We start from the raw sequence: 16,550 nt of genomic DNA, 5'->3' as shown, positions 1-16,550 counted from the left end.
CAGTGCTTTGACATAAAGACTCGTCTCTCTCTGCGTTGAAGGACTGCATTGTCTCACTCCATTAATATTGGCTCATATTGCAGGACGTTGCCCGCTGATGCCTGCTGATATCCAATCACAGCATGCCAGTGAGATGGCAGCTCGTCCAGAGCTAGGCGGCTTTGCAACGTGACATAAGCTATTTGAAACAAGCTATGTGATTACTTCCAGCTTCCAGATTGGCATATGACACAGTTTTGATTTGTTGGGTTTAATCATGTTCTTAAAAAAAAAAAAAAGTGAAATGATGATGCTGTTAAGCACATAAACACCGTGCAGCGTCCGTTCAAGGGCAGTTACGTTACCTGCCGTTATCGGGATATTCAGCGTGCGGCACAGGCAGAGATGACGTCGCATGCTTTGTGTTTCTCACCTCATCATTCTCCCATCAACAACCTCTGGGGCACCTGACACCTGCTTTGGAGCAGAGGAAGGAAACACATTGACACACTCACAAGTTTACACACTGGCGCTGAAAGAACATTTGCATTGCATAAAAAAAGCATTCATATCACACAGTTTCTGCACCAACCAACATCATTTTTAGACGTATGCACATATGTTCGTGCCCTGCTATGCCTTTTGCCCCATTTTACAGGGTATTTGAAGTGTGAAATGTCATTTAAAAGCTGCATTGGTGCGTGGAAGACTCTTGGGCCTGTGTTTCATTTCATGCCTGTCACCCAACCTCTCAGTGCTATGTGGCACCTCAGACAGAAATAGCAAGCGTGACGTGTGTTTTGGTGCCAGAAATCTTATCCTGCTGTCTTTAGGAGTATAAATAAAGAGCAGGAAGGGGGTTTTGGCTCCTCTCTCTGTCTCCTTAGCTCTTTATCTTTTAGCTTATTTATCTCCTTTTCTGCCTCCTCAGGTAGAAATGCCTTTAGATTCTGGGTTTCAACTGCTCATCTGGGACATAATTTTGCCCCTCACTCATTTTCTTTTTTAAGTAATTTTATTTAGTGGTTTTTGGGTTCATTTGTGTGTGTCTGTGTGTATTTTGCTTTTTTAGGCACATTACAATAGTTCCCCTTATTATTCCTCTGTCTGGTATCAAAATTACATCTCTCTTCCTGTATCCCTGTTACAGCATTACTCATTGGTCTTCCCGCCTCTGCTTCCAGGTTCTTTGTGTGAGTAAATGACAGCCCGTCTTACAGGTTGGCGCCTCCACATGCTGCAAGATGCTGGCCATCTCCGCTACCCTCATCAGGCCCCCTACTAACTCGACCTCCCACCTGCATAAGCGAGCTTTTAAACAGGAAATCCGCACTAGAAAGTGTGAAAAAGCAGTGTTCTTTGCCATGTACGTCTTCTCCTTCTTCACCCTCCTAGTCCAGCCTGCTCCCCCTTTATCCCTGCCGCCCTGAATGAAAGACACTGCTATCAGACCGACACAGCATGGCAGAGCCTGGCACAACATGCTCTCCACCGGAAAGGCTATTCATGTGAGCAGAAGCAGACACATGCCAGTGGGGAGAAAGGAAGAGAACACAGGAGCAGACAGCTGAAGTGTCGCCTTGGCTTACTTGACGTCAGCAACCAAGTTAACATACCCAAGGGGGTTACGCCCACTAAAAGATACTTTTAGTTTTACATCATCACACCTCGGACAGCCTCTACTTTACGCAACTACTTTACGAGTTATGCAACTTTTATTATATGCTATAAAAGTGCAGTCCTGTCCAAACACATTCATTCATGACACATGTACAATGCTGAACTGCCCTTTTCAATGGTTTGCTATTGTGTACATGCGTGTGTGTGCTGAGATCCTGGGAGCAGCCCAGACAAGGCAGCACTTGTACCCCCTTAGAGAATCGAACCTGTGGCAGTGATTGCCAACATTTACATCTATCCTCACCTCTGTTAAGAGAAAACACGTGTATCAGTCTTTCAGACATTTATCCAGACTTGGACTGAGCGTAATCTTGGACTAAAAAGAAAAGGTAAAAGAAAAAAGGTTTTACAGACCAATTTACAACTGGTCTAAATCAATGTCTGGAAAACTGAGTTTATTTTACAGGAGCAACTTATAGTTGTTTCATAGTTAATATTGCTTTATTCAAAAATAAATCCTGCTTGCTTTACAGCATATCACAGTCAGCCACGGTCATGTCATGATGCTCTTTAATGCAAGGTTGAAGACCATACAATAGAGAGAAAACATGAACAATCAGATGACCACATATGAGTAAATGCTTGGTGACAGTGGGAACAAAAAACTCCCTTTTAACAGGAAGAAACCTCCCGTAGCGCCAGACTCAGGGAGGTGCAGCCATCTGCCACTACCAGTTGATGGCGAAGGTGTAATTAATAAAATTACAGATGTCTTCCTGATGGAACTGAGGCATCAATATTGTTAAAACACCTCTGTTTATCTTGCAGTCTCCAATCAGAACGTGGTTAAAATGATCTATGATATGCATAATTTGCACACACAACTATTTTGCTGTACATGTACTTTTAATGTCAGAGCTCATCTAAAACAGGGATTATCTAGAAGAAATGGTCTTCCATCCCTCTAGGAGGACTGATGATGTTCTATGTGCACATGTGCCGGTTTTAGTTCTTTTGTCCAGTAATTTTTCAGCATCCACAACAAAAAGACCAAGAAACTGGGTCACATAAAAGGAATGTGGTCGTTTTTAATGTTACCTTTCCACAGAACGCATGCCAGGATTTCCGCTGTGGAAAAATGCCTATTACAAGTGTTAAATATATCTCACTGAGTCCCTGGTTGATGACATAATGTTTTCTTAGATGTCTGAAGAATGTGAGAATCTCACATTCCTTCCTGTCACTTCTTAGCCACATCCACCTGTCCTCTGTCCTCTGCTCTCCACCCCTGTCCCGCCTCTCTAAAGCTGGTCTTGGGGAGTCTTCAATGAAATCCCCAGCATGTGTCAGTTGCTCCTGCAACAGACTCAAAATAGTTGACTGTCATTAATTTTGAGTTCATCTCACAAAATTGTGAACAGGAGAGCAGCAGGGCCAAAATAAGTGTAAAGGAGAACAGATCAGCTGAAACTGAGCCGTTTTACAGCCGTTTTCACAAGCTCTCTCATTGCATTATATAGCTGGATTTCTCGTGTTAAAATTTAACAGACAAGAAATGTTTGCATGTCTCAAACAACAGGTATGTCTCTGTCCTCTCATTGGCATCCACCTGCCACTGCACACGTGAGCGCACAGCTGCAGAAACGAGCAGGGTTCGACTGACACCTGTTTTGTTCAGTCTTTTCAGACCTTTTGCGAAATGCTCTTTCAGAGATCTATGCGAACCTGAAATTTCTTGTCACACATTTGTAAATAAAGTTATCTTCTTGTCTCTCAAAGATATTGGGTGATAAGAATTCACACATTTTCAGCAGCTGCTGAACCTGCTCCTCTCGAATCCCTGTATCGGTAACACGTAAAAAATGGATTTCAAAGCTGCTGTACATCTCCCAGGAGTGTTGACAGCCTAAATTATGAATTTGAGGGTCAACTCTGTTAGGCCAGAGGTGTAATTTCAAATTCCACTGCTCCACGCTTCCATTTTGTGCTCCTTTTAACCATATGGCACAAAATGTCCCGTTAGACTGGAGGTGGTGTCACAGTTTGTTCTGCTCTATCTTCGTCCACCTGTCCACACTGTCAGTGTGCCTGCATCTGTCCATTGAACCAGCCGTCTCAAATGCTAGATGATGAGTGCAGCAGTACAAGAGGTTGGACCATTAAGGACAGCCAGGGGGGAGCCTAAAGTGTTCTTGAAAATTCCAGAACCCTTCATTAAAATAGAATGGGGCCCAAATATCTCCCCTTTGAAAGACGACCCACGAGGGTCGTCTTTCAAAACAAGAGCGGGGCGCTCTCGTGGGATTAGCTGGTGTTGCTTGGCAGAGGTGACTATAGTGGTCCATTTATCGTGTGACAAATGACCAATTTTAATTTGGTGGTCAGCTGGGAGCGGCAACATGGCTGCAGGACTGGCCTGTGGCCCATTCATGTGCCCATGTTCGCGTCAGATAAATGTTCCTGGACATACACATCACCAAGGAATGTCATCTGTTTTGCAGGTACATGCACCTGGCTGCTGCTGTTGACTGCAGTAATGCATTGGTACAATGTTGTCATGGACTTTTTCCCCTGAAGAAAGATTCTCAACCAAGATTTTATGCTTCATGGCTCTGTCCATTGGCCCCTGATTTTGGTAAAATCGTTCTGTACCATTAGTGGAAAATGACACCAAAGCATGTTTCCAACCCTATGCTTGACTGTGGGGATGGTGATCTTTGGGTCATACTCAGCATTTCTAAAACCAAAGAGCCCAATTTTGATTTCATCTGATCACAGCACTTTCTTTCAAGCTCTTTCTGAATCATTTATTTGCTCACCTAAAAGCAGAGTGACCTTGCAGCCACTGGAAGATTCAGTCTATTGCAGTCTAGTGTATTATTAATGGCATTCTTGGTCACTGTGATCCCGAATGTCATTAGATCATTAACAAGCTACAGGGGAGTTTTAGAGTGTTCTGCCACCTTTCTCGTGATCATTCTCACCCCAGAAGGAACAATCTTGCATGGGAGATGAATTTATTTAAGTTTTATGAACTTTGTTAATGTGGATTTTTGGTTGATATTGTGTTTCTCTCCATTGAAATGAAACTTTTTTCATTTCATTTTTCATTTAATTTATTTAGAAAAGGGCAAACTTACAAATTCATTGGATGACCAAATAATTATTTCCCACACTGTATAAACTAGAGAGCAGCTAGATCTCTAAAGAACATTTCTTCCTGTGCAAAAGCTAATATCAGTACCTTAAACTGTCAGCTCAGTACTAACCTGTCTAGTTCTCCCTTTAGCCTTCATTTGGTAGCAAGTAGACACCAAATGGAAAATACAGTGTGCAATCACATTAAACTGTTTTTAGAAATGGAGAAGACTCATAATATAAACTTTACGATCTTCATAGTAATAATGTGATACGTCACTGTTATAAATGGTTCAGTAGCACTGGGCTTAGTGAGGCATGTTACTTGATAGGCTAATGGTGTTAGGTCGATGAGCGTTACAGTAGAAGTGAAGTCATTTTTGGCTCCTGCATGAGTGAGGTACCTTGTCTGTGAATCTCTGCATTATGGTTAGAAATACTGATGACCTACTGTGCATATATGCATAGACACATCATGCACAGCTGCAAGACAGAGGCCACATGCTAATGGTTCTTGTAACAGTCTAAACAGTGTACTAACATCTTTTATTCTCTTACAAAATAAACATTTTAATATTCAATAGAATTTGTATAAGAAAACCTGAGCCTGTATTTAATGGACTCAACCAATCCACCATGTTCAACAAAATAAGGTTAGAAACAATCCCCACAATAACAATGCTCCACTTTGGGCCTCAGGGTGGCGAGAGTGATGAGACTATTTGTGGATGTATTGGAGACAGGGTATGTATTTTATGTAGTGTGAAAAGTTAGGCTACAGAAGGCATTTGACCAGTATATGAGGTTCACGTGAGATCGTTAGAGGGCAGCTACGTGTCTGAAAACATATAGCAGGCTTGTCTCCCGTCTGTCTGCCTGCACTCAGCAATAGCCATATCATATAGTGCATGCCCAGACCAGAAGTAGCCATGACCTCTCATCATAGATGCAATGAGACTCACAGTCAGGTTTTAAAAAAAATAAATTCAGAAAGACATCTTTGTTTCTATGTCAACATCATGTCTGCTCTTCTTCATTTGTCCTTCATGCTATTTTCACGCTAATGTCACATCTCATCTTCCGCCCCAGCAGATGTTCCATCTAAACACAGTCTCTGTTTCTGTGTAAAAGCAAAAGAGCACAATGTAATATCCACGTTATTATTCATGTGCATCACATTAGTTGTTCAGTGATTATATTTATGATGTTTTGACTGTTGCACAACAACATATACAAAAATATATCAGTCAGAAAAGAATACACTGCTACAGTGGTGAGGTAATGCAAGTTTTTTTTAAGTACTTGACAGAGTTTAGCCTTCATGTGTAAATGAATGGAACACACACAAGACAAGTATCAGCTGTGTTCAGGTATAGATCTCCAAAAACTTGAAAGCTACTGAAATCAATATTTTCATAGAAACAATAGATCAAATTGCATGTAATGTAAATGCAACTGGTTGTGGTGACAAGCACCCATAGATATACTCCTGAGCTTGCGGAGCCTCTCGGTTCCAAGCAGGCGTTGTGTTTCAGTTATGTGGAAAACTGATTTACTGTATTGGTTTGGTTGTCGGCTACAGCTGGAAGGTATTTTTAGAGAACAAGAAAATCATAAAACTCACCATAAACTACCTTCTCAGCAACACGTGATACTTTGGTGAATACTATTTTTTGCAATACACATAAAAGGGAAAAGAAAAGGAAATATACTGACCTCAGAAGGTGGTAAGGCCCAGTCTACCCATCAATCTGTCAATGTTACGCAGTATTTAAAGCTTTAATTTTGGGGGGTACATCTCTTGGCACCACAGGATTCAGGCACACTTTCTTGATATGCACTCAACTGTAGTGTTGTAGTGAGGCTCACTGCTATATTGATAACTGCACTGTTGCACTCAGGTCATTTCTTTCAGAAACTCTTTAGCTGGATCCCTGCACATTTTGCTGAACTGCACCTCCACAGCTTGAAGATTATTGGTGATGCAACTCCTGGCAAAAATTTGCAGTCACCACAATTGGAGGATGTTCAGTCAAGATAGCGATATTAAAAATTAGTACTTTAGCTCAGGTTGAGCGGTTTGTAGGAATGTTAGAGAGGCATCCTGAGATGGTTTGGACAGTGGATATACTGGGCAAAGGATGATGAAAAGATTCATGGATGCAGTGAAGGAGGACACGCAGAAGGTCGGTGTGACAGAATAGGAAGCTAGGAATGGGGTGACATGGAGGTAGATGATATGTGAACAACTATTATATATAATTATTTTAATTAATGGAATATTTCTGTCCAGATCCAAAGTTAAACCATTATCAACAAAACCAGAAAAACATCAAAGCCTGACATCCCTGGTTGACGTATGGGCTTTACTAATAAAAGCAATTTTCTCAATCAAACCGAGTCCAACTTTCTCAAAGAGCAGTTGATGGATAAACTTGGAGCCAGAATGGATGTTTTTGGGGTTTTTTAATCAGATTAAAATCTTCAGCCAATACGAATTTATGATTAACTTCTGAACATTCACAGGCCATGCTTCATTTTCATTGTTTTCTGGTTTTCATTTGATCACATTTCTTACAGTTCTGTCAAAACGCCAATGTTTCATGAAGTCAGAATGTCCAGCATTTGAATACAAAAATGTTTTTGTCATATTGGCTTTGTTTATTTCATAAAGTCAAACAGCTAAATGAACATCCTCTAAGTGTGGCGATTCCATATTTTTCTTGTATTTCTTTAGTGCTAAGCATTGCCAGAAACAGAATGGAGCCTGCCAACACATATGAATGGCAAGTCATTTGTATTCCAATCAGGGTATCCTCTATCTGGCTTATTTGCCATAAAGGCCCGTATGATGGTGGTTATCTATGAGCAGGTTTTCCTGTCTCTGCAGAGGACTCCTGAAGCCCTTTTAGAGTGACAGCTAGTTCTTGCTCACCTCCTGAAACAAAACACACCTTACATAGTCACTTATCATGGTCAGAAGTTTGTTTTGTTTAACTGTTAACATGACTAAAAACTACAAACTGAGTGTTAAGTTTTTACCCATTTACAACTCGATAAAGTATACAAAATTGTGTTTGAATGCTTTCTAAAACTGCTGAAAGAATGAAGATGTTCTTTTTTCAAAAACAAAACAAAATTGCATTCACTTATTTTCCAGGCTGCAGATGAAAATTATTTTACCCAGGAACAGAAACACGACATCTGGCCACCATCGCCACTGACTAAAGAGTGCACACAGCTTTGTGAAAGCTCTGAAAAGACACAGACAAAGTCTGGCCCACAGAGCCATGTTTCTAATTCAAGTCACAGTCCAACTGCACGCATCAAGCCTGCAGTTTTCTTCACTTGGCAAATGCTGCAGCTCAGCGGCTTTGGTGGGGTTTCAGAGCATCATATAAATAAATCCAAAGGGCAGAAGGGTCCGGAGCCCAGTGTTTAAGTCACAGCCTTTAGTGATGCATACAGACTAATGCGTCAAACCAAAGCAAATGTGAGCAAGACTTTGATGGAGATACAGTGGGAGTGCAGTGGTGTTAACTGTTAGTCTGTTTGTACCTTTTAAAGGCTGTGAATAAGTTGATGTTTTGGATTGGATCAGCTCCATTTTACTGAAAAATGTGCAGAGAACCCAGAATTTATACAAATAAATTTACATGTTGCTCATGGATTATAGAAAAGGCAGTAATGATTTTAAACACACAAACTGAATATTTCTGTCCACTTAAGATTCGTAATCATTTAAGAACAAATAAATGTTAAATAAAAACTCAAGTATTCACTTTGACACAAACTGCAGCTGAATTCAGCAACTTTCCAGTACAATGTATGCTTGAGTTAGTAATTCCAATGTTAAAAATGTTATTATTCACAATAGGCACAAAAATACTCTTAGTTGCATCACGGGCAAGGTTTCAACCACCCAGTCTGTATGGAGCTGCTTAAGGGTTTCAGAAATCTGAGCAACACCTCCATCTTGTGGACTCTTGAAACATTAAATCCAGGACACTCCTTGCAAGCAAGTCCATGGATCAGAGCTTCCAGTCATCCCACAATCCTCTAATGCACTGAATTACATATTCATCCATCATAAATGAAAATCAACACACCCCATTATGTGACTTTAAATCACAGATAAACAATTTTAATAACTTGACAAAAACACCACAAGGGAAACATTCAGACTTCAGTAAGACAGGTACAGCAAAAACTTAAAAGCTGAAGCAAGAACATGGGGAGGGAAGGCGTCGTGAGGGTGACAGAGCTTGTGAGGACAGTGTGAGCTCATTCAAGTACACGTCAATGCCAAAGCTTTGATAGTAGCCCTGTGACAAGAAATAGAAATCCAAATGTGTCTCTCTACATATATAACCCAACACTTTCCAGTGGTTCTGCCAATAGCTTTTCAACACCCAACAGTGCTCACAACAAAAGAAAAAACACATCATTATTAAATAAGACTATCACACCAAACCAGGGGGGGAAAATGGCCTCCCTCCTCTAATACACACACGCGCACACACACACACACACACACACACAATCTCAAATTTAAATAGCTAATAATTAGATCCTGATTAAGCTTTTAAAAAAAAACAACCTAATCATCACAGCAAGGAAGCAGTTTCAATCCTCTGTAACTTTTGCTACATTTTAGGCTTGATTTTTAAACCATCACTCTAAAAATGGAGAAAAGAGGAAAAAACATTTAGATATACATAAATCAGCCACATTAACAATGAGCTCATAAAATTGGTAAATAGAGAATCACTGAATTTCAAAAGGGCTGTATTACACTGTCACATCTTATGATAAGGCAGTGAGCTTATGGTAGTTTATAGACTGGATAGCTTTCTAAAGCACGTCACTTTTTTGTTTTAGGAACAAGCCTGCTGTTGCATAACCACTGAGCCATGAACTGCAAACTGTTTACGACTATAACAACGACCTTAAAAAAAAATTATATTCCTTTCTAAGGTTTTAGTTGTTTCTGCTCATGAGAGAGTACAACAAAGGTAACATGAAACATCAACCTATATCAGAGGTGTTATGATGATGTTAGCTATTACATTATCCCACACGTAGCAATTTCATATAATGTCTATGTAAAAATGTTAATTTGCTTCAGGTGACATGAACTGGGGAAAGTATGCAAGTCTGCAAGCTAAATTACTTGCATTACAACTTCAGTGGAAATTTTGCTAAGAGTCATAAAATGGATTCTCTAAACTCTCTCAAAACTGGAGGACCTGATTCCAGCTACTGCCTGTAATCCTTCTTCTCGCTTTTACTACTCTCTATATTTTCATGAATTTGGTCTGAACACAGCTCAACAGACACAGGGCCACCGACAGAATGAAGTTTACATTAAAGTGGAGGGAGAATTTTAATTATTCCAACAATAATTTCAGGATAATGTTTGGCACATCAGTCAACAGGTTAATCACCCAGTGACACAGGCAACAACACATTCAAAAGGTATTGCTCTATCCATGGGATCTTTTAAAGATGCATACTGGTTTTTAAACTTTTTTGCTGAACTGATGAGAGTTTGAGAACTTTTCAAATGTTCCAGTCACACTTCTGTCACAGTGCACTGCCCATCAGGACTACGTGAACGGAGACTGAGTGTAGAACTAGAAGGCCTGCCCCTTGGAGGGACTCTGGTTGGCTGGATCTCTCTTAGCGGCCTCTGCCTATGTCTTCTTCGTGCCACTGATTCTTCTCGATCTCTCTCGCACTTCTTCTCGTCCTCACTCTCACTGTTGCCAGATGCAGATTCATACATCTGAAGCTCGTCATCTCCTTCCACCTCTTCACCCTCAGGCTGGCTGATTAGAAGCTGAGAAAAAGATGCCTCCAGGGTCGAAGGTGACAGAGGACTGGTGAGATGATGACGCCCCAGGAGTGTTTGAGGTCTAACAGGGGGACAAGACACAATAACCGGAAAGGAAGACTGCGATTGGCCAGCAGAGTCCGATCCATGAGCTGAGCTGACACGCTCTGTTGCTGCCGGAGCAATGACAGGTAAAGCAGGAACAGGGGTAGGTTCAGGGTCTAACCTTAATCCCGCCACCCCCTTTTTAGGAATATCTAGAATGTCCCTCTTTATCTTGCGCCTGCGACCATGCTCATTTCTGCGGTACTGGACCATGTTTTCCAGATCAGCCACATAAAGAAACCCCGCAATCAGCATCTCTGTGCTCTTTCTGCCCTTGGCGAAGGCCTCCTCTAGCTCTCGGCTTGTTCTCTCATCGTACTGCCACCAACCGTTGCGTCCTTCATAGTACCATGCATAGTCTCCGCAGGATTCACCTCCTACTCCCCCGCTTCGGCTCAACCCAGAAGCCGCTGCCTTCAGTTCTTCAGGTGACAGGAGAACAGGCCGCTCCAGGAAGTCCTCAGGGATTTCCTGTCGGCAGAGAGCACAGCGCTTGCTATGCCAGGAGGCACCTTTCACGCACAGGAAGCAGAAGACATGGCAGCACGGGAGGCGTACAGGATGGACGCAGCTCTGCAGGCAGATGGCACACTCCGGGGTAGTGCTGGTGGAGGCAGCATCCCCCACTTCCTCAATGAGCTTGGAAGGTCGCAGGGCGTTTGCTGAGAGGTCCACTTCTCCACAGCCTGCCATGCTGCAGGGAGAGAGTCACAGCACAGCAAATGGGACATGCATGCTACAAGCTAAACAGATTTAGTGACTCACTGACAAAAACATGGGAATGCAGCCCAAGTTAGCATACACTGCACTGCTCTGCTGACACTTCTGGGAACGCCCTCGTTCGCATATAGCACAAAACTGTTTTCAGGGCAAATATCCCCCTTTGAACATTACTTCCCAAATAACTGTAGCTTTGAAAGCCTAAATATTACAAACAACAGACAGGCCAGCATACTTCTCGTGACTTTATCGGTCTGCAAATAGAACAACAAAGGCCTCTCTGTTTGGCAGAGCTAATGTAGCCACCCAGCTAGGCTACTGTTGTGCTAACGTTAGCTTTTCAGCCCCAAGTTGTATAAACAGATATTAAACTACTTGTCATAATGTTAAACTCTGGCATTGCTTTTGTGGCTGTAACCAATCTACAGTCGAATAAGTTAAATCATTCATTCAGCCAAAGTTGGCCTGCTAGCTCCAGCAGTGCATGTAGCTAGCCTGCTAGCTGTCAGTGTGTCTCCGGGCTGCTAAAGTGGCCTATAAATACACTCACCTGAACTCGGGATACCTCGAGAAGCGTCCTCAGCTGAAGGCCAGGTTGAGATATTTCCACAGCTGCATTTATATTTGGTTATGAAGTTATGTATGACAGGAAACGACTGTGTTGCTACGTTAGTTGAGCTCTGTGCCCTGCCCAGCTAACTTCAGTACTGCTGGATGTGCTGCAAACACTTTCCAGCGGTGATACATATGTTGTGTAGATCTGGTGTGTGTGGCTGCACAAAGTAGGTAAAAAAGGAGTGTATTTCACAGTAAAAGGAGGGCTTCATTAAACCTGTTATGGTTTAGTATGTTGTACACCATAAAAAAGAACTAACTTTATTTAATTTTTTAAAATAACTGCGATTTACTTAAGAAAAACAAATAATAAACCGTAAAAAAAACAAACATTTGTCCTACTCAGGTATAATATTTTCACTTTTAATTAGACATTGTAGTTACTGTGTGTTGTGCTTGGCGCAACCCTGTTACCAGAACTCTAAAAAACTGAACCCAGAGTTAAAAAACTATTGTTTGATAAATTCTTACTCATCAAGTTAAAGATATACATGGTCATACTGAATACTCATTCCCTATGGTGTTAACACCCAGCTCAAACACATTTTTAAAGAAATAATCAAAAAAGTAATTTGCATATATGCCTTTAAATTTGCATAATATTTGCTACAGCGTTTGTCTTAAAATGTCTTTATTTAGGTTTACCAGGCAAAGAAAAAAAATCACACTAATGAAGCCTCAAAAAGTCATGTCTCAAATATAATGCACTTGGCATCAAGGGGTTAAAATATGTTGAAAAAAAGTTACAAATAAATATGTTTAGAAAAAGGTTTAATATGGTTCACATTTTGTCTGAGGTCAAATGTCATTTATACAACAAGTGCATGTTTTAATATTTTGTGCAGGGATTAGTTTCACATTTATCAGTGGCACAGAAAATGTCCTGCAGCAGTAGAATGGCAGTGATTCTATAACATTTTCATGCAGTTGCTACATCTGGTGATTATATTTGCTATATTATTTAGCAAATACAATCAAATTATCTGAACTTTATTATCTGTGTTAACAGTTCAGTAGGAAAGCGGTGAAATTTTTGCACAGGAATGAGAGATAGACACACAGGATGACAAAATTACAAACTGTAAATATAAACCAATCAGCAGCAACGTTAGGATTAAAACCACTGGCATAATAGAAGATCCTTAGGGTCATGTTTGAGTCTCTTTTGTTGTCAGGGAGATCCATGGCGGGTGGGAGTTGGTGTTGGTTTTGTGGCTTATCTCAGTGCATGGAGAACCTTGAAGTGTTTAAGGAATCCACAGCACTGGTGCATCTTTTTGTATGCATTAAACATTTTGCATTTCTCAGCCATTTTGAGCTTCTAACAAGCACAAACACAAAGTTTTCATCATTAAATGTGAAAGTATAATTTGCCCCATACTTGCCCCAGGCTCTTGTGTTGATTTTAGTCCCCAAAAGAGTAGTGTTCGAGTGAGGCATAAACTGAAGCACAGATGAACCTTGGAAATTAATAGCTAACATACAAGCATGTCCAGATGAAGATGTACACAAGCACTTTAATAAAGTTAGTCATATCCATCCACTTCAGTCATAACTGTCGGGCTGTATAGAAAAATCTGGCTTCTTTTAGATGAAAGAGTTTCTACTTGATTTTAAATTAGAAGACATTAGTGCATAAATTCAACAACGGATGCTAAAGATGGAGCTGCAAGGCAGGAGGGGAAAATGTGCACACCTCATGTGCACATCTATGCAGAACATTTAAAAAGGAAATACATTGATGAACTTTCATGGTGCTATCACTTACTTTGTTTTTCTCTACCCTTTCCAGCTTTTGTTTGTTTGTTTATTTACTGTGTGTTATTTATGCTTTAAGGGCTGATTTATAGAACATTTCTATCCCAAAATTGTGGAAAAGTGATTAATTTCTTATGGTATCTTGTAATTGTTTGTTTACTTGCTTGCTCGCTTCTTTATTGGAAATGTATGCACATTTGTGCGTTTTTACACATAAGATACCTCATTTGTAGAGGTAAAAAGAATAGTTAAAATTAAAAGAAAAACAGAAAAACTGTAATATAAAAACAAACAAACAAACCAAACAGATTTTTTTTTGTGACAGGTGAACACACCTATCAGGACATACTTTTCTACATACATTTACAAATGTATGTATAAATATATATCTCCATATCTAGGGTAATATAACAAAGATAATAAAACATGATAAATTAACATGTCTTTTGCCTCATACATGAACAAAGTTGGTTATAATTAAGTTTATGTAAATGAGGCAAAATAAGTAGCCCCATATTTGGAGTATAAATCAGCCCATTCCAACTCATTTTTTCAAAAATGCTTAATTCCCACCCCTGACTCTTGGTTGTTGGGTGTTATGTAGATGACTTTGAACCCCCTCCCCCGCTACATCTGCTGTCAGGGTGCCGGTTGAGCAAACATGACACTCTTTTCATTAGTAACTTAGCAGATACTGTAAAAGAACAATCAGGCACTTTTACGACTTCAACCTTTTGGCTCACTATGAGGAACCCTGTAGTGACGTGGAACCAGTAGGATATCACTTCATCACACTAACACATGTAGTGTGAAGAAGTGAGGAATTTGAAGAATCATGGGATATAATGGGAGAACAAAACAGATTCGAGAGAGCTCATCTGCACACATACAGCTTTTTAAAACCTTATTTTGGGATCAAGTCAGCAAACTTAATCAGGTCTTATCAGGACTGACTGGTGATTATGTATATGCAGGTTTGATGAATCACTGGCCACTGAAATTTAACTACATTTAGGTAGGGAGTGATTTAATTTGGCTTCCAAATGAATGCCCAAATAACTGCCTGCAGGCATTTCAATGTGGACTTTCTAAAAGAATTTGATCCCAAATGTTTTCAGATAAGAATAACAATTATTTTCTATATTTTAAGTTGTCATACATAAATTAGGCAGTGTAAAATTCATGAATGTTTAATACAGAACAATGAAAGGACAGTGTTTACTTGCACGGAAATACAATTTTAAAAAAAAACTCAAAAAAGGAATTTCAGATCAAAACAAGACATTAAAAATATGAAAGAATATTGCCACTGCCTTCCAAAATAATCTTTATGATGCTCTTCACCGTCTTCATCATCCTCTCGCCTTTTTCAATACTTTCTGTAAAGAAAGAACGGAAATATTTTAGAGTGAGCTCAATTTGACACAACACTGAAATTTCTAACTTCTGTACAGTACGTTTAAAATATCTTTAATAATATGAAGAAGAAGTGCCAGCATACTGAGGGAATAAAATTATGTCTGTTTTATGTAGTTTCAATTACAATGATTAAAAGAAAAACTTCGTAATGTAACAAGATGATAGCTGTTATTATTTTACAGTAGCAGAAACTACCTAGCGTGGAGCAATTCTTTAAAAGTCTTTGAAATGTTAACATGTGATTTGATTGTGTGTGCAGAGAAATAATGTTTGTTTGTTTATTTTAATATTAAATAATGTGTATTTTCTGCTGTAAGGGCTGATTTATGTATATAAGTTATTCAATCAAGACCCCTCCAATAAGGGAAAAAAACGTAGTTTACTCTTTTACATTTAGTGCTTTACAGTTATATACACTGATGGAAATATTGAAAATAATTCAATCTCTAATTTTAAGGTTGTTTAGTTAAACGGAGAGACAGAACCAAACGATTAATCGGGAATCAATAGATTAACTAATGATTTACTAATGAATAGTAAATCTCTAATCACTGGTTGGTTACATGATTGTGTTGTTAATGCAGTTATGTGAACATAAACCGACCTTGGAGACTGCCCTGACGTGCTGAGCTCTGATCGTCGCAGATTTCTCCTCAAACGCTTTGGCCTTCGCCTCTTCAGCCAGGCTGTTCAGGAACAGCAGTGTCAGCAGTTCGATCTGAGCACACAGGAGCAAAAACCAGCTGTTATTTAGCGTCGCTCATCTACCGGTCAGCTGCGGACAAAGCGATAGCCTACCATCGCCTCTGACGCCGGCCTCACGTTTATGTTGCCCTTCGCCTTCGTTTTAATTGTACTTTTCAGTCTGGGCGCTTTGTTCAACATGTCGATGAAGTTTCTCTGTGAAACAAGAAAGGAACACCCCACGAAAAACGTTTGTTTACGTTTTCTAATCTCCCGCTTTGTTGACTTCCGGTGTAGATTCTTCTTCGTGGTCTTATAAGCCGTTTGCCTCCTTGCTTGTTTCATCCGCGCCATCTAGAGTTTTGTACTCATTACTGCGCAAAGCAGTAAATGCTTTCTCACCTTGTATTAACATACCAAAACATAAATAAATAAATAAATAAATAAATAGATAAATAAATAAAAATGCAGAAGATTTAAGGCAAACATGACAAAATATTAGGGTTGAAACTTAGATAAAAGTAAAAGTAACATGCACATGCAGGAAATCTTATAATTTGATGTTCACCTGTCACAATTTTTTTACCTCTACAAATTAGGTATCTTCTGTGTAAAAGCGCACAAATGTGGATACATTCTGAATAAAGAATCGATCAAGCAAGCAAGCAAACAAACA

General features: G+C 39.9%; 2 protein-coding genes across 2 annotated transcripts; both read right to left on the bottom strand.

The window, feature by feature from the left end:
• Positions 1-8,897: 8,897 nt before the first annotated feature.
• LOC146616942 (E3 ubiquitin-protein ligase rnf146-like) lies at positions 8,898-12,133 on the bottom strand. The gene is made up of 2 exons (XM_085372597.1): positions 11,949-12,133; positions 8,898-11,372 (listed from the first exon to the last, which is right to left on the bottom strand). The coding sequence occupies exon 2, from the start codon at positions 11,369-11,371 to the stop codon at positions 10,313-10,315; it is 1,059 nt and encodes a 352-aa protein (XP_085228723.1). The 5' UTR covers position 11,372; positions 11,949-12,133; the 3' UTR covers positions 8,898-10,312.
• Positions 12,134-15,123: 2,990 nt separating this feature from the next.
• Positions 15,124-16,075, bottom strand: cenpw (centromere protein W). The gene is made up of 3 exons (XM_085373358.1): positions 15,989-16,075; positions 15,795-15,908; positions 15,124-15,150 (listed from the first exon to the last, which is right to left on the bottom strand). Exons 1-3 carry the CDS (start codon positions 16,073-16,075, stop codon positions 15,124-15,126), a joined length of 228 nt encoding a protein of 75 aa, XP_085229484.1.
• Positions 16,076-16,550: the final 475 nt, after the last annotated feature.

The sequence above is a fragment of the Diplotaxodon limnothrissa genome, linkage group LG15 (genome assembly GCF_057381915.1).
Source record: "Diplotaxodon limnothrissa isolate DT_005_m linkage group LG15, D_limnothrissa_male_GT1.1, whole genome shotgun sequence".
Taxonomy (NCBI): Eukaryota; Metazoa; Chordata; class Actinopteri; order Cichliformes; family Cichlidae; genus Diplotaxodon; species Diplotaxodon limnothrissa.
The sequence above is the reverse complement of the archived record's forward strand: the minus strand, read 5'-3'. Positions and strand labels throughout refer to the sequence as shown.

Coding starts and splice junctions, on each gene's coding strand:
- LOC146616942 (XM_085372597.1), bottom strand. CDS start 11,371: ATGGCAGGCTGTGGAGAAGTGGACCTCTCAGCAAACGCCCTGCGACCT.
- cenpw (XM_085373358.1), bottom strand. CDS start 16,075: ATGTTGAACAAAGCGCCCAGACTGAAAAGTACAATTAAAACGAAGGCG. Junction 15,909..15,988: donor GGCCGGCGTCAGAGGCGATG/GTAGGCTATCGC, acceptor CTGTGTGCTCAG/ATCGAACTGCTGACACTGCT. Junction 15,151..15,794: donor ACGTCAGGGCAGTCTCCAAG/GTCGGTTTATGT, acceptor CTTTCTTTACAG/AAAGTATTGAAAAAGGCGAG.